We start from the raw sequence: 15,136 nt of genomic DNA, 5'->3' as shown, positions 1-15,136 counted from the left end.
CTACTTAAAGGGCAGAGCTGTGACTCCTGGCGAAGCCGACCGCATCCATCAGCATCTTGGAGTGAGCGGCTGCACCAGATTTAATGGCACATGCTGAGGTATGGTTTTATTTATGCTCTGTCAATTATCATTCTACAAATGGGTGTTTTAGTGCCATAGATCCACTTTATATCCTATTAAATCAGCAGTTGAGAGTAACTAATTTTGTTCGTTTGTTTTGAAGTGTTATTTGCTCTTCCTGAGGAGGTAGCTATAGATTGTGTATCTGTTGGTCATCTGTTGGTATCAGAGGTCATCATGGGGTCGAGTTCTTCATCTTATGCCCCTAAAACTATTTATATGGATGTGGATGGAAAGGTGCAAAGGGTGAGTCTCAAGATTTCAAATATAAAAGCTGTATGCTTAAGATTCCATCAAAATGAGATGCATTTTAATTGTAAAAGTGCAATTGCTAATATATGATTAGATATGTCAGGGTTTTATCCAAACATTCAATGAACCTAAAAAAGTATTTGGGGGCACACATAAAAACGTTTGAATGTCATGGACTGATGGGGTTAGTAAGTAAATGATGCTAGAGCTTCTCTGAACTAACTTCAGCTTTTTGGAATCATTTCTACAGTAATTTTTAATAGACTGGGGTGGCAATCTCTAAAAGTTCACACAGGTGTCAGAGTAACCACAGGAGTAGTTCATCACATTATCTATGAATATGGTTTACCAAAGTTCGACAAACAGAATTGTCGCTGCACCATTTGTCTATTTTTATTGTTCTATCCTTCAAAAATTATGAAACTTTTTTGTGAAATTTCTGAATGAAAGTATGCTTGTCCTGGCTTTCATTAAGATAAATGCCATTGCTTGACATTTTTGTATCTAATGCTTTAAGGCTAACATCTCCAAATACTTTTTAGAGCAACCACAGACAATCTCCGCTGAAAAACAGACTGTAAGATGTGTTTTCTGTTTGTAAAGTTTAACGGTTTTGTGGTCGGTGAGATTTGTAATGTTTTTGAACATAAGAAGAATCGTATGCTCACCACAGCTGCATTTAATTGATACAATAAAAATATCATGAAATGTTATTATTTATTATTAGCTCAAGATAAAAATTTCAAAAGAACAGCATTTATTTGAAATATAAATATTTTGTCTTTTAAATGTCTTTACTGTCAGTTTGACCAATTTAATCCATCATTGATGAATTCTTATTTTATTCATTAGTATTGTAATTAGTATAATATTAATTTATTTTCTTTAAAAAAAATTGACCAGTAGTGTAACTACTTGTATAATAGGGACAACATTTTATTAATATTAATATTATTCTACTTAAAGGCTATAGTCATTTAATGTATTTTAAGACAGGCACCCTTTTTAGGATAACTACTTGTGTTAAAAAATATTGAGGGTCATTGTGGGTGACAGGTGCCTTTGACACAAACAAGCACCTGTGACACCTGCCAAGGGCAAATCCAGCCCTGCTCACTAGAGCCACAGTGTCATGATGGCATATTAATCATAATAATAATAATAATGCTCTTTGATTTTTCTTCATAGATATTTCTACTTCATCTCATTAAGAAAATTACTCACTTAGTTGTCATGTACTATGATCTCTCATGTTTTAGGTGATTTTCAGTCGACACTGTAGCCCATGTGATATTAAGGAACTTCTTTGTTCATCATCCAACATTGCCAGGTCAGTATCTTCTCATATATGAAGTGTTTAATGCAGATTATCATCTCAAAAGTGCATGTCTCAAATATGTTGTTCTCATGTTTCTCCAGAAACACGGCTATACTTCTGATTGACTCAGAAGGAGCAATGATATCTATTGACCCCACCATGCCTGCAAATACACCAAAGTAAGAACTCAACATAATAATAATAATACCATTTGTTGTTGTTGTTGTTATAATTATTATATCATTGTAATTTCATGAATAATTCAGAAGCATTCATTGTTTTACTTTCTTTCTTTCTTTGTTTCAAGCAACTTATATAAGGTTATGCCTCATTCAACAAACCAAGGGGGAGGTATGGAAAATAAATTACTCATTAAATTGTACATAATTAGCCCTATTGACCCCACCATGCCTGCAAATACACCAAAGTAAGAACTCAACATAATAATAATAATACCATTTGTTGTTGTTGTTGTTATAATTATTATATCATTGTAATTTCATGAATAATTCAGAAGCATTCATTGTTTTACTTTCTTTCTTTCTTTGTTTCAAGCAACTTATATAAGGTTATGCCTCATTCAACAAACCAAGGGGGAGGTATGGAAAAGAAATTACTCATTAAATTGTACATAATTAAAGGCAATGCCGATTACATGTGTTAGCTAAAACTAGATTAGAAATTAATGCAACTGACAGTAACATACCCTATAAACAACTTTTTATTCCCCTCAAAAGAGAAGGAAGACATGTTCCAGAACGTCCTGTCACAAGTGGCAGAGCAGTTCAGCAGGTGAGCCGTAAGTCATATTCTGTCCAAATGAGTCTGCATTTGTTTTAAAGTAAATGTTGTAATGAATGTAATATTTGTTTCAGGGCTTTCAGGACCAATGAGCTGAAGACTGAAGTGACCAACAGACTAGCCATGCTGGAGAAGAGAGTGGAGCGTGAGTGATTCTCTGAGGGCTAATGCATGTCACAACTCACACCTGATGCTGTGAGCTAATAGTCTTTGTATCGTTACAGTGGAGGGACTGAAAGTGGTGGAAATTGAGAAATGTAAAAATGATCTGAAGAAATTAAGGGATGAAATGACCTCTAGAGGAGTGAGGTAAGAGCGACTAATTTTATTTTATTTTATTTTTTGCACAGTAATTCCATTAGGAAATTGGTTAATCGGTTGTTTATCTCTTACAACTAGAGTGAACTGCAATTGCAAATACAATTTTACTGATGATGGGAAGAAACTGTCTCCCAGACGAGATGTCCCAAGCTACCCAAAGGTAAAATAAATAAGGAAACAAACAAACAAACTCTTTTTGTTTCTTGGCTTACAAACTGCAACCATATAAACTCATTGCAGTGCTGTTATAATCATAGTAAATGCTGTGTTTTGTGTTTGTGCAGTACACACTTTCTCAGGAAACCATAGAGGCTCTGAAAAAGCCTACCTTTGATGTATGGCATTGGGAACATAATGAGGTTTGTCATCCTTTTTTGTGTTCAAGATATTTTGAGACATGCATGTTTTTAGTTTTGTAGAAGTTCCCGGTATAGGGAATTACAGTTGTGTTTCACTTAAGTAAAAAAAAAAATGAAAAAATAAACCAACCAACATAAGATAAAAATAAAAAAAAAACACTTAATCACACTTAAGGACTATAAATGGCATGCTAATTGCAAACAAATAAAATTTTATTTTAAATTTATATTAAATGTGAGTACTTTTTGACCCACTCAAGTAGGACTTTATATGTAATTGCATAATTATGTCTATTGTCTTTGAAATATGGTTAAAGTGTACTGCCAACAAGCATTTATAGTCAACCAAAATACACTTTAATGTAATTCTATCACTTCTATAATCAGTTCTATAATTTCTATCCTATTCTGTCATGTATTTAAGTATATTTGTAATTACACATTTGTAATGCTGAAGTCCCAATTTAGTACACAGTGAAACTATATTCACTTTAAATGTTGCATAACACACTACGGCTAAAATGGTCATACAAATTAATGTTTTGCTTATCAGCATTAGTTGTCTAATCAGGCACACAGGTGATGTGGTGAATTGTGTTTGTTAATTAAATGAATACTGTCTACAGATGCTTAGCTGTCTGGAGTATATGTATCATGACCTTGGACTGGTTAAGGAGTTCAACATTAACCCCATAACTCTCAAAAGATGGCTGGTAAGATACGCTTTCCTGCCTATTTATTTTCTGAATTAACCGGAGCACTAAAACTCACCTGCTGTGTCTCTGCTAAATAAAGCTTGCAATTCAAGAAAACTACCGCGACAACCCTTTCCACAACTTCCGCCACTGCTTTTGTGTGAGCCAGATGATGTATGGCATGATCCATCTGTGTAACCTTCAGGTGAGGTCATGTCCTCAGGAGAGTGTGCTTGTGTGCGTTTGTCAGATCAACATGCTACTTGCTTTTGTTCCCTAGGAGAGGCTGACTATGACAGACATGTGTATTTTGATGACTGCAGCCGCGTGTCATGACTTGGACCACCCGGGATACAACAACACGTATGTCACTGACATGTCCACCCTCTCAGAGAACAATACCACTGACAACATATGCAGCAGTTTGCCAATGTGTCTAGAATTTATACAGTAGGAACTGCTCAAAGTTTTGCCCTCTGCAACCAGGTATCAGATTAATGCTCGCACTGAGCTGGCCGTGCGTTATAATGACATCTCTCCACTGGAGAACCATCACTGTGCTGTGGCCTTCCAGATCCTCTCTATGCCCGAGTGCAACATATTCGCCAACATGGAGCCTGACTCCTTCAAACAGTTACGACAGGTACTTCCAATCCACCATATGCTGCAGATGCCGTTTCTACACAGAGGAACACTGTAGTGCTCAGATGCTGCTCTTTCATAGCTTCATGAAACCAGTTACGCTAGTGTTCAAAGGTTTGCTGTTGGTCTTTGAAAGAAGTCTCTTATGCACACCAAGGCAGCCTCGTTTGATCCATTATTTGATCCAAAATACAGTGAAAACAGTAATATTGTGAAGTAATGAAAAGAAAATTTTTCTATTTTAATGTATTTTAAAATGTAATGTATTCTTGTGGTGGCAAAGCTGAATTTTCAGCATCATTACTTCAGTCTTCAGTGTCACATGATCCTTCAGAAATCATTCTAATATGCTGATTTGCTGCTTTAAGGGACATTTATTGTTATTATTCATTTTGAAAACAGTTTTGCTGATTTGTATGGAAACTGTGATACATTTTTTTCAAGATTCTTTGCTGAATAGAAAGTTCAAAAGAACAGCATTTATTAGAAACACTTTTTTAGTAACAAAGAAAAGGTCATACTGATCACCAACATTATACAGTCAGACCAAAATTTATTCAGACACCTTCAACATTTCTCACATTATCACAGTCACAGTCGCTATAGTTTAGAAAATGGTAATAACATTTGACAAGAACTCAGAGTTAAACTGTGTCAGAACAAATTCATCTTGATAATGTCAGATAACTTTGATAGAAAGGTATGTAATGAATTAGGTTGAATAGCTGTCAGCAGTTAAAATTAAGTATACAATTAGAAAATACCAATTTAGGTCAACCAATTACCAAGCAATGCTTAATTTTGTTCAGTCTGTGGCGTAAAAAGATTGCGTTAGCAATTAAAGAAAAAAAAAACACTTAAGCAAAACATGGTCAGGTCTAAGTGTCTGAATAATTTTAGTCCCAAAATTTGATCAATTTTACTGGTAGTCCTCTGTATGAAGAATTTTTGGGTATATGCTATCCTTACTTACATAAATGAACTACAGTGTCCTGCACCCACTAGTAAAAAGATAATCAAAAATTATATCTGGTGTCTGAATTGTAGTTAAAAATCTGCTGTCCATCCTAAACAATCCTGAATGTATTTTTTGGTGTCTGTTGTAGGCGATCATTACTCTTATCCTGGCGACAGATATGGCCAGGCATGGAGAGATACTGGACTCCTTCAAACAGAAAGTGGACAGCTTTGACTTTACCAATGAGGAGCATGTTAAATGCGTATGTGTTTCCTGCTATGCATTCAATTGCATGCTCAAAAACTTGATGGCTTTGCCTTGTATAAGCAATTCTGTGTCTTTACAGCTGAAGATGGTGTTGATCAAGTGTTGCGACATCTCCAACGAGGTCAGACCCACTGAGGTGGCAGAGCCGTGGGTGGACTGTCTCCTGGAGGAGTACTTCATACAGGTACCTCAATACAAGCAGCTTCTGCTTACAAGTGCTTTGAAAATGAATATGGTAAAAAGCTTATTATTATGCTTCTGTTATTTCGCAATATGCTTACATTACCGTTCAAAAGTTTGGGGTCAGTTTTAATCAGCATGGACACCCTAAATATTTAATTTATTTTGTTTAGCATACAACTTTCTGATTATTTCCAATGGAACTTGAAGATTTTGATTTGATCAACCCTTTGGACTCCATTGTGTGTTATAGCTTGCGTTTTGGTTTGTTTTGGCAGAGTGACCGAGAAAAGTCAGAAGGTCTTCCTGTGGCTCCATTTATGGATCGTGATAAAGTCACCAAACCAACGGCACAAATTGGCTTCATTAAATTCGTCCTCATCCCAATGTTTGAGACCGTCATGACGGTTTGTACACCCATTATACAGACTTTGAAACTTTGAACTGAAGTTACGTAACATGTAGAGATACTGTGTCTGTGTTCAGCTCTTTCCACAGATTGAGGAGATCATGGTTCAGCCTTTGAGGGACTCCCGTGATCACTATGAAGAGCTCAAGCAGATAGATGATGCTATGTCAGAGGTAACAAACTGAGCATGTAGAGGAAGCAGTGGCCTTGTGTCCAGAATGCAAATCAGAAGGTACGATTTCCAAAAGGGGCGATTCCTTAGAAGAACCATTTAGGGTTCCCCAAAGAACCGTTTCTTAAAATAAACTTTTCTTAAAACAACCATTTTTCTCTTAGTGTGAAGAACAATAAATCTAAAGAAACTTTTTCGACTATAAAGAATGGAATGAAATGGAAAGGTTCCATGGATGTTAAAGGTTCTTCATGAAACCATTTACTTTATTTAAGATTGTAAGATACTTGCATTATGGTTTGCTCTCTTTTCAGGCACAGAAGAAGACAACAGAGAGTATGTCTTTAGGTGGAAAGAAGAAATAGGCAACTTGCTTCTTTTATGGTATGAAGGAAGAACATTCAAAACATTTGAACGTTTATTGAAACAACTAGAAGATTGTCATTCATACTTCAGATTCTTCAGATTTGAGTTAAAGGGATAGTTCGGCCAAAAATAAAAATTCTGTCATCATATACTTGTCATTTACCATCATGTTCTTCCAAACCTATAGGACTTTTAATCAATGATATACTGAAGTGTTTCACCTGCTTTTGTCCATGTAGTGAAACAGACTATAATTGAATGGGCAAAATAAATTGACTCACTGTCCTGTTCTCTTCCTTTAGGGATCTCAGGCTAATCCAGCTGAGGTTTTGAACTGTTTGGGCTCTCCAAGCACCCTATTTCTGAAGGAGAGTGTTGGACCTCCTTCTGTGTATTGAGACATCAAGAATGTCCAGAAAAGGCAGTCATCAGTAGTAAAGATGGAGTCAAAATGACTGATTCTGTTGATTTTGCTGGTCTAATTATTCTTCACAGATATGTTTGCACTATTGAAATGAAGTGCTTGGCCCTGAAATATTGTTTTATTGTCACAGGCTAGACTAAAATAAACACCTTTCAGAAATGAGCAGTCAAGATTTATAACTTGAAGATGCTTGATCAGATAATGGCATTATATGACAACATACTGATTTATACTTTGGTATGTATTGTTTTTAACTCTGGCACTGAGTGAGTTTTGCAGGAACTGATTTCACCAAAGCAGCTATTAATAAAATGTATTTAGTAATAACTCAGGAAAATGTGAAGCATTGTTCCAACAGAAAACCTTACAAATTAATAAAACATAAGAAAGCAAATAAATAAAATATACATTATTATGTATATAGGTCCTATTAGGCCTTTTTTTTTTACTTTTTCAACTTTAGTTAGTCTGTAATGTTGCTGTTTGAGCATAAAAAGGATCTGCAAAGTTACAAAGTTCAAAGTCCACTTCAAAAGGAGATATTTTATTTAATCACAGGCAGCTATGGTAAGGGCATGACATTTCCCGACCAGGCGCCGAGTGCTGCCAATCACAACACACACTGGCCCAGCTAACCAATCACAGCACATTTCGTATTTCAGAAGGCGGGCCTTCATTTGATACAGGAACTATTCGAGCCGTTCATGCCAGACTGGGGAGAGAGGTGTTGTAATAATGTAAAATATGTGAAAAATTATGTTTTTCGAACAACCTAGTATGAGAGCCTGTTCTAGTACACCCACAATACAAAATCAAGACTTTGTAAAAGAGCATAATAGGACCCCTTTAATCATGAACATGGCAAAATTTGGTGTTGTGTTTATATAACATTTTTTTAATGGGAACGTAAAAAAAAAAAAATCATTTCTATTTCTTTAAAAGGAAATGAATCCCCAGAAGAAGAAAAAAAACAGTGAAGCATGTTTCAAGAAAGGCATTTGTTAAGGCAATGTGTCTGAGACACCTGTTTAAAGGTACAGGTATTTTCGAGGGCAGCAGGTGCAAGAGACATGTCTGTTGCGCTCTGTCCTCTCTGCATCTGGATGTGACAGTTTTTGCACAGCCGTCATTTACAGAATTACAGCTTTAAGGAAGCAGTGAGTGAAATACTTTTTTCACATACAGTGGGTACGGAAAGTATTCAGACCCCCTTAAATTTTTCACTCTTTGTTATAAATATAGGTTTGTGGGGGGGGGGATTGCTGTATAAAATCATCAGAAATATCTAATCCAAACATCAATCCAAGACACACAGTAAATATGGACTGCAATTGACTGCAATGAAAAATAACAAACATTAGGACAGTTTCTTTCTTTATTCTTTCTTTATTTTTATTTTTTTTGATACAATGTGCAAAATAGCAGGTAAGGGATATACCATAAATATTATATTTGCATTACCTTTATGGGCCACATTTGGAGGCATGACTACCAAAACATGCAATATATGTAATTATTTTTTTATTCAATATTGTCACAATGGGAACTTGTTGTTTACGGACACTGATTTGAGAATTACTCATTTAAAATTAGTCATTCATATATAATAAATAAATAGTACATTCATATAAAAATTCACATAAAATATGAAATATTTTAAAAACCTAATACTAATGTTTAACATATGTTTCCAACAGCAAAATGGAAAAGGTAACAGAAAATTTAGCCATTGTTAGCCAACAGAAATTAATTAAGTGTATTAATTGTATAAAATCACAACATATCTTTAGTAAATATGACAACATGACAAGCTCTAAAATAAGTTTGACAGCTTTCTCCATCTTATGAAAATCAACCATTTCCTGAGAACACTGTTTTAGTGTTCTTTAAACTTAAATATGGTAGTTACACTTTAGTATAGGGACCAATTCTCACTATTAACTAGTTGCTTATTAGCATGCCTATTATTAACTTATTGGCTGTTTATTAGTACTTATAAAGCACATATTCTGCATTACCATATTCTACATCCCTAATCCTACCCAATACCTAAACTTAACTACCTTACTATTAATAAGCAGCAAATTAGGAGTTTATTAAGGCAAAAGTTGTAGTTAATGGTCTGTTAATAGCTGTCACGGTGCGTGCAGGGAGATGAAGCGAGGACTCAAGTGCAGGATGAATGGTTCTTTATTTTAATAATAAAATTAAACAACAACAAACTCAAACTCAAACCACCCCGAGGGGGAAAAACAGACAGGCAGGCTAGGAACTGCACTACATGCAGACATAAAACACACACAATGAGAAATGACGGATCAGCACAGGATGACAGACACCAGGAGAATAAATAGGAACCAAACGAGGAGGCTAACGAGGGAGACACAGGTGGAGCAACTTAAACAATAATGGGGTAACAAGATGGGCGGGGTCAGACAATAGACAGGAGAGAGCACATGGCAACAAACAAACAACACAAGCCATGTGCTCACAGAACAGTCATCTGGTGGCCATCCTGGGCACACCCGCTGAAGACTGTGACAATAGCGAGAACCTTAAAGTCCCCATTAAATCAAAATTAAAGTTTTTTGGGTGTTAGTATCAATATGTTAGTCTTAAAGTTATCTATAAGGTAGTGTGCTCCAAAACAGTGACAACATTCGCATTTAGAAGATATAAGCATTCAAAGCTTGCAGTTCGTCACTTCCGCCAAAACGGCTCAACGATTTTTTTTGACGTCACATCGTACTTCAGCTTCTCATCAAACTTTCTGTCCAATCAAATGCTCTCTACAATCCGAAGCGCCCGCCCCCTACATTATAAAATAGACGCTGAAGCCGCAACTGAAATCCAAAAAATTCCAAAGAAAAGTCCAAAGAATTAGTATTTTCTGTACAGTCTTCCTGTTTCAGTTAAAATGACGTCAACACATAGAGTAACGCTGCGTGTTTCTAAGCATTTCAGGAGACCTTTAAAATAAAATGTGACCTGCAAGGAATATTACTGTTATGTTTTTAGCCTTCTAAGAACTACATTCTTTAGTCAGTGATTCATGCCATTAGTTCCAGACCACTCGTCTGAATCCCCTGGCAGCAGTTTATGGCTCTGCTCAATTAAAATGACTCCAGAGAGTCTGGTGATAAATTAATTCATGAGGTTGCTGTGAAGGAGTGTAAAGATCTCCAGAAACCTCACTGTCAGTCTGCTGGGGTCACAGGTCATGTCTTAGTGAGAGCACTTTACAACATGTTTTTCACAGCTTAAACTTTCATGATGTTATGTCATAAATTTAGAGAGCTATGCTTTACATGAATCTGATTTGATTATTTGAGCCTGTGTGACTAAAATTATTAGATGGAGCTGATGGAGTTTCTGCAAACTAATGAAACTTAGTTACACTATATTTTAAGGTGTCCTTATTACAGGGTAATCATACATTTAAGTATTGAGTAATGTTAATTCATTCCTACTGATTTAGGGTTAGTTGCATGCAATTATGCATAATTTACTGTTATTACTATATTAAATATGGGTAACATGTGTAACAGACACTGTCAAATAAGTGTTACCCGAAGCTGTAAATATATGGCCATTATTTTATCTGTGATATGATGACATTATACAGTCATTGTTTTTTCTTAAGTCTACTTTTAATCTGTTTTGCAACAGATTAATAATAATTTTGTGTGCGGTTACAAATTATTATAGTGAATTGTAGTGCATACCAGGAATGTATGTTTAATGTGGGCCTGCAAAAGACTTAAGAAGATCAAAAGGTTAAAGTTCAGCTAGAAGTGAGGGTCACCTGCCACCTTCTGGCATCCTGCTGCCAATGCTGTTTAAAACCATAAACACTGGCAACACACTTTTTGGTGCCCATGTTAACAGGTTAGACTAGTTAAAGGGGAAAGAGAAAGGAAAAATTTAAATCGCATCATATGACCCCTTTAAGATTCAACAACAAACATTTTTCAAATATCTTCCAGTGTGTTCCGCAGAAGAAAAAAAATTATACAAGTTTGGAACAGGGTGAGTAAATGATGGTAGAATTATAGTTGCTGGGTTTGTTTGACAACTAGAGAACTGGTAAATACTTTTGTCATATTTTTTAATAATATAAACACTTCTTTGACACGTGAAACCTAGCAAAGTTCTTGAATTGTTTTACTTTAAAAGTGCCCTGGAGAGATGGCATATGGTGTAAAAAAATAGAGTGTCTTATTGTTTGCAAATCTGTGAATGAGATGCATTTTTGGTATTAATTTTAAAAGATATTGGGAAAAGATATTTTTTAAAAATACATATTTGATGAAAGAGATAAAAGTATATAATATAATTTACAGGATACTAAACTTAATATTATTTGACAGATTTTACTTTATTTATTGTCAAATGGACAAATAACAATACCATATTTAAATACATTTTAAAAATATATAAAAATTAGGCTATGTTTTTATGAAAATATAAACCAATGTGCATGCCCCAGGTTTATATGTGACATTATATTTAATGGGTTATAGATTATAAAAACTAGGGCTAACTTATTGAAACAAAAATAACGAAATTTCTTACGATCCTCCTCCCTATGGTCAGTTCAGTATAGGTTTTAACAGTCTTGAAATTTGAACCTGTGCCTTTAAGAAGTGGCCCCATGCAGTGCCGGGAGCCCGAGGCGCCTTTAGCCAAATTACTGAAGTTCAGAGGAAGTGACGGGAATACAGGAGCTTTCTTTAAGAGTTAGTAGTTCAACGAACAGAAAAAAACTGTATAAAGAGGAGGCGTTTAAGAAGAAACTGTTCGTGTATAATAAAGCCAGTGTTTTCTGAGTCACAACAACGCAAACATAAGATGAAAATTCAAATTTTGACGGAGGCGCAGTTTCTGCGAACATGATCGAGCTGCAAGTATTAGTTTACAAACTATTATTTTATAATCGACCGTTAACTACCTCTCTAAAAAGTAGTTTACATACGCTGTCCACCGTTTTGTTGTCTGTTTTAAGTAATGTACTCTGACGATATGCCCCACTGAGTTTACATCCTTGGCGTCCTTTGTAATGAACGCGAGTGGCTTTAGTCCAAATAGCGTTCGTCGTGTTTACGCTGCTATTATCTGTAAGTGTTTGCTCACAGTTGACGGTGCTTGTTCGTCTCAACGATGGTCAAATAACGGAGGAGCTATTAGAGGCGGATAGTGAGAAGGACATTATAACAGTGGAGTTCCGGCAGACAGACGGGACTCTCATCACATTCCTGTCTGATTTTAAGCGCGTGAGTATAAATCCAACTAAATGTATTTCAACCACAGCTGCGATTGAACTTGAAAATAGTCAAAGACTTACACCTTCAAATCCCAGAGCAGCCCTGCAATACAACTGTATTACTGTGGCAACAAAACAATAAGTCAAGGTTTATTTTTGTTCGACGTGCACCATACTAAGTATATAAGTAATACTAAAGTAAATACTCTGGTATATAAATTTCAGAAAGTGTCAGGAACGCTTGTATGTAGTATTTGTGTAATTTTAGAGACTAAACTTACCTGAAATTAGTGAAAAAAACAGTGAGAGACGGGAGTTGCTGCTGACAGTTGAGCTGCCGCCCCGTTTCCATGGTGACTTCCTCCGCTCCAGTTCAGCGCGCGCGCCCATTTAAGCACGTAGAAGTCACGCAAAATTTATAATATAATATAATATAATAATAGCTTTAGAAATGGTAAACGTGGTGCAGAAATAACATTGAATTTTTTTTAACGCATGAATATTCGTACACATGTATCATGAGGAACAATTTTTAAGCTTTATATTTTATGTATTTTTTAAATATATTTTAAAAATATATTTTAATATATTCAACAGTGCTTCATGTCAAATGTCTAATCTATTTATTAGGGCTATGTGGTCCGAAATAAACGTGCTTCTGCTAAATTTGGACCAAATCCGACGGACCAAACAAAGACCAATTTTCAACGTCGCTTTAGGGCTAAATTGGGACCAAATCCGACGGACCAAACAAAGACCAATTTTCAACGTCGCTTTTTGGGCTAAAAGAAGTCCATGACGGGCCGACTTGATTTAGCCCAAAAAACGACGTCCAAATGACGTCTGGTGCTGGGTGGGTGGTATCTCAGACTAGCCTACCATTACTATATGATGCATGTTGCATTTTAATTAAAAGTAAAAAGGTATTTCAAAATACATAGTATATTCCAAAAACAGACTTACCATGATACATTTTGTTGTAGTTTTTGTAAGTGAAGTTTTTTGTTTTTTTTTGGTTACACTTTATTTTAAGGTGTCCTTGTTACAGTGTAATTTGACATTTAAGTACTGAGTAATATTAATTAACTACTTACTATATGGTTAGGATTAGGGTTTAGTTTAGGTTTATTTGCTTGTAATTATGCATAATTTAATGTTATTATAATAGTAAGTACATGTAAGGTAAGAAGGACCCCTTAAAATAAAGTGTTAGCCTATATTATTTTTCTATTATGGTAAATGAATGTCATTATGATAGCATCATTTGCTATCATGGTGCTGTATGTACAGCATCAACGTACCGTGGTATTACCATCTGATGCTGCACCATGGTACTTTTTAAAATGGTGATATAAGTCTCCAAACAAAACAAAACAAACAAACAAAAACACTTTTTGTGACTTGATGGCACTACTTACCATCACTTGGTTTAATATGGTTAAAGAACTGAGCTTTTAAAATGCTTTTCAGCGAGACATCAGATCTAGTTTTATGAATCCCACAACACACATGTATTTATCAGCTTGAATGTTATTTTAAACGTTTGAGAGGACTTTAAAGTGGCATTGTTAGATTTATATTGAATCATGTATCTAACAGATGGATTTGTTTGTGCTGATGTAAATTACTATCTGAAGATCATATTTTGGCCATAAAACATCTACAATACTTTTACACTCAGATAGTCATACAGCCAAAGTCATGCCGTGGACTGTATGGGAAACATCATGCAATATGCAAAGCAGCCAAAGAAACACAGAGCATGGAACATCCATGATTGTATATTATATAACATTATAATTAAATTAATTTTTCCATTTGTGATTAAATGAGTTTTTGTACTAATTACCTCTAAACATTAAAACACATGATTTGGATGCATTTAAAAGAACGGAGTGTCTATTTACACTAAGTGCAAATAGCCTGCGTTGTTGGCAGAGGCTATTTACACTAGCTCCACCCAGAAACGTGTGATAGGTATGGTCAACAATATAAAAGACGGCAGACAATCATCAGCTTCAGTGGCGTAGATGGAAAAGTGTGTATCGTAGTCTTTTTGACGCAATCGACCCGGGTTTGAATCCGCCTTTTGCCTAACTTTTTTTTCTCCCTTTTCAAATCTCATATCACATCGGAAAGGCATTTATTTTCAATAAAAATTAAGGAAATAATAAAAAAGTTGAAAATAAAATATCGGGTAGGGTTAGGGTAGGTGTAGGGAGGGCTTTATTGTCCGAATAAGGTGGCATCCATTTAATCATTTGAATTTAAATTATAATTTACACTCAATACGTTATTACTGCATACTGTTTTATAATGTACTATAATACTGAGGTGCAGATTATTGCCACTATTTGCAATAAGTAAGTATTAATTCAGAAAATCCTGCTATTTTAACAGTGTAAATAGAATCTATCGCTATCTGCACTTAGTGTAAATAGCATATTGTTAAAAATACTGCTATTTTCACTTAGTGTAAATAGCATATTGCTAAAAATACTGCTATTTTCACTTAGTGTAAATAGAATCCATTGCTATTAGCACTTAGTGTAAATAGCATCCATCACTATTTGCACTTAGTGTAAATAG

The 15,136-nt window shown here is 35.1% G+C and overlaps 1 protein-coding gene and 1 pseudogene across 1 annotated transcript; both read left to right on the top strand.

Annotated features, from left to right (window-relative positions):
* Positions 1 to 291: 291 nt before the first annotated feature.
* On the top strand, positions 292 to 7,183 carry LOC107712935 (high affinity cGMP-specific 3',5'-cyclic phosphodiesterase 9A-like). The gene is made up of 19 exons (XM_016518332.1): positions 292 to 366; positions 1,632 to 1,702; positions 1,792 to 1,869; positions 1,998 to 2,041; positions 2,428 to 2,482; positions 2,566 to 2,636; positions 2,716 to 2,800; positions 2,891 to 2,972; positions 3,097 to 3,171; positions 3,798 to 3,884; positions 3,967 to 4,071; positions 4,147 to 4,229; positions 4,353 to 4,509; positions 5,615 to 5,728; positions 5,813 to 5,917; positions 6,192 to 6,320; positions 6,400 to 6,495; positions 6,809 to 6,878; positions 7,163 to 7,183. The coding sequence occupies exons 1-18, from the start codon at positions 298 to 300 to the stop codon at positions 6,857 to 6,859; spliced, it is 1,557 nt and encodes a 518-aa protein (XP_016373818.1). The 5' UTR covers positions 292 to 297; the 3' UTR covers positions 6,860 to 6,878; positions 7,163 to 7,183.
* A 4,755-nt stretch (positions 7,184 to 11,938) lies between these two features.
* LOC107712931 (out at first protein homolog) overlaps positions 11,939 to 15,136 on the top strand; it is a 10,940-nt pseudogene continuing 7,742 nt past the window's right edge.

Source organism: Sinocyclocheilus rhinocerous, unplaced genomic scaffold (genome assembly GCF_001515625.1).
Source record: "Sinocyclocheilus rhinocerous isolate Xijiao unplaced genomic scaffold, SAMN03320098_v1.1 scaffold4011, whole genome shotgun sequence".
Classification (NCBI taxonomy): domain Eukaryota; kingdom Metazoa; phylum Chordata; class Actinopteri; order Cypriniformes; family Cyprinidae; genus Sinocyclocheilus; species Sinocyclocheilus rhinocerous.
The sequence above is the reverse complement of the archived record's forward strand: the minus strand, read 5'-3'. Positions and strand labels throughout refer to the sequence as shown.

Excerpts from the sequence above, each read along its gene's own strand:
- LOC107712935 (XM_016518332.1), top strand. The coding sequence starts at position 298 with ATGGGGTCGAGTTCTTCATCTTATGCCCCTAAAACTATTTATATGGAT. Across the intron at positions 2,973-3,096 it reads ATGTCCCAAGCTACCCAAAG|TACACACTTTCTCAGGAAAC; the intron begins GTAAAATAAATA and ends GTGTTTGTGCAG. Across the intron at positions 6,321-6,399 it reads TGTTTGAGACCGTCATGACG|CTCTTTCCACAGATTGAGGA; the intron begins GTTTGTACACCC and ends GTCTGTGTTCAG.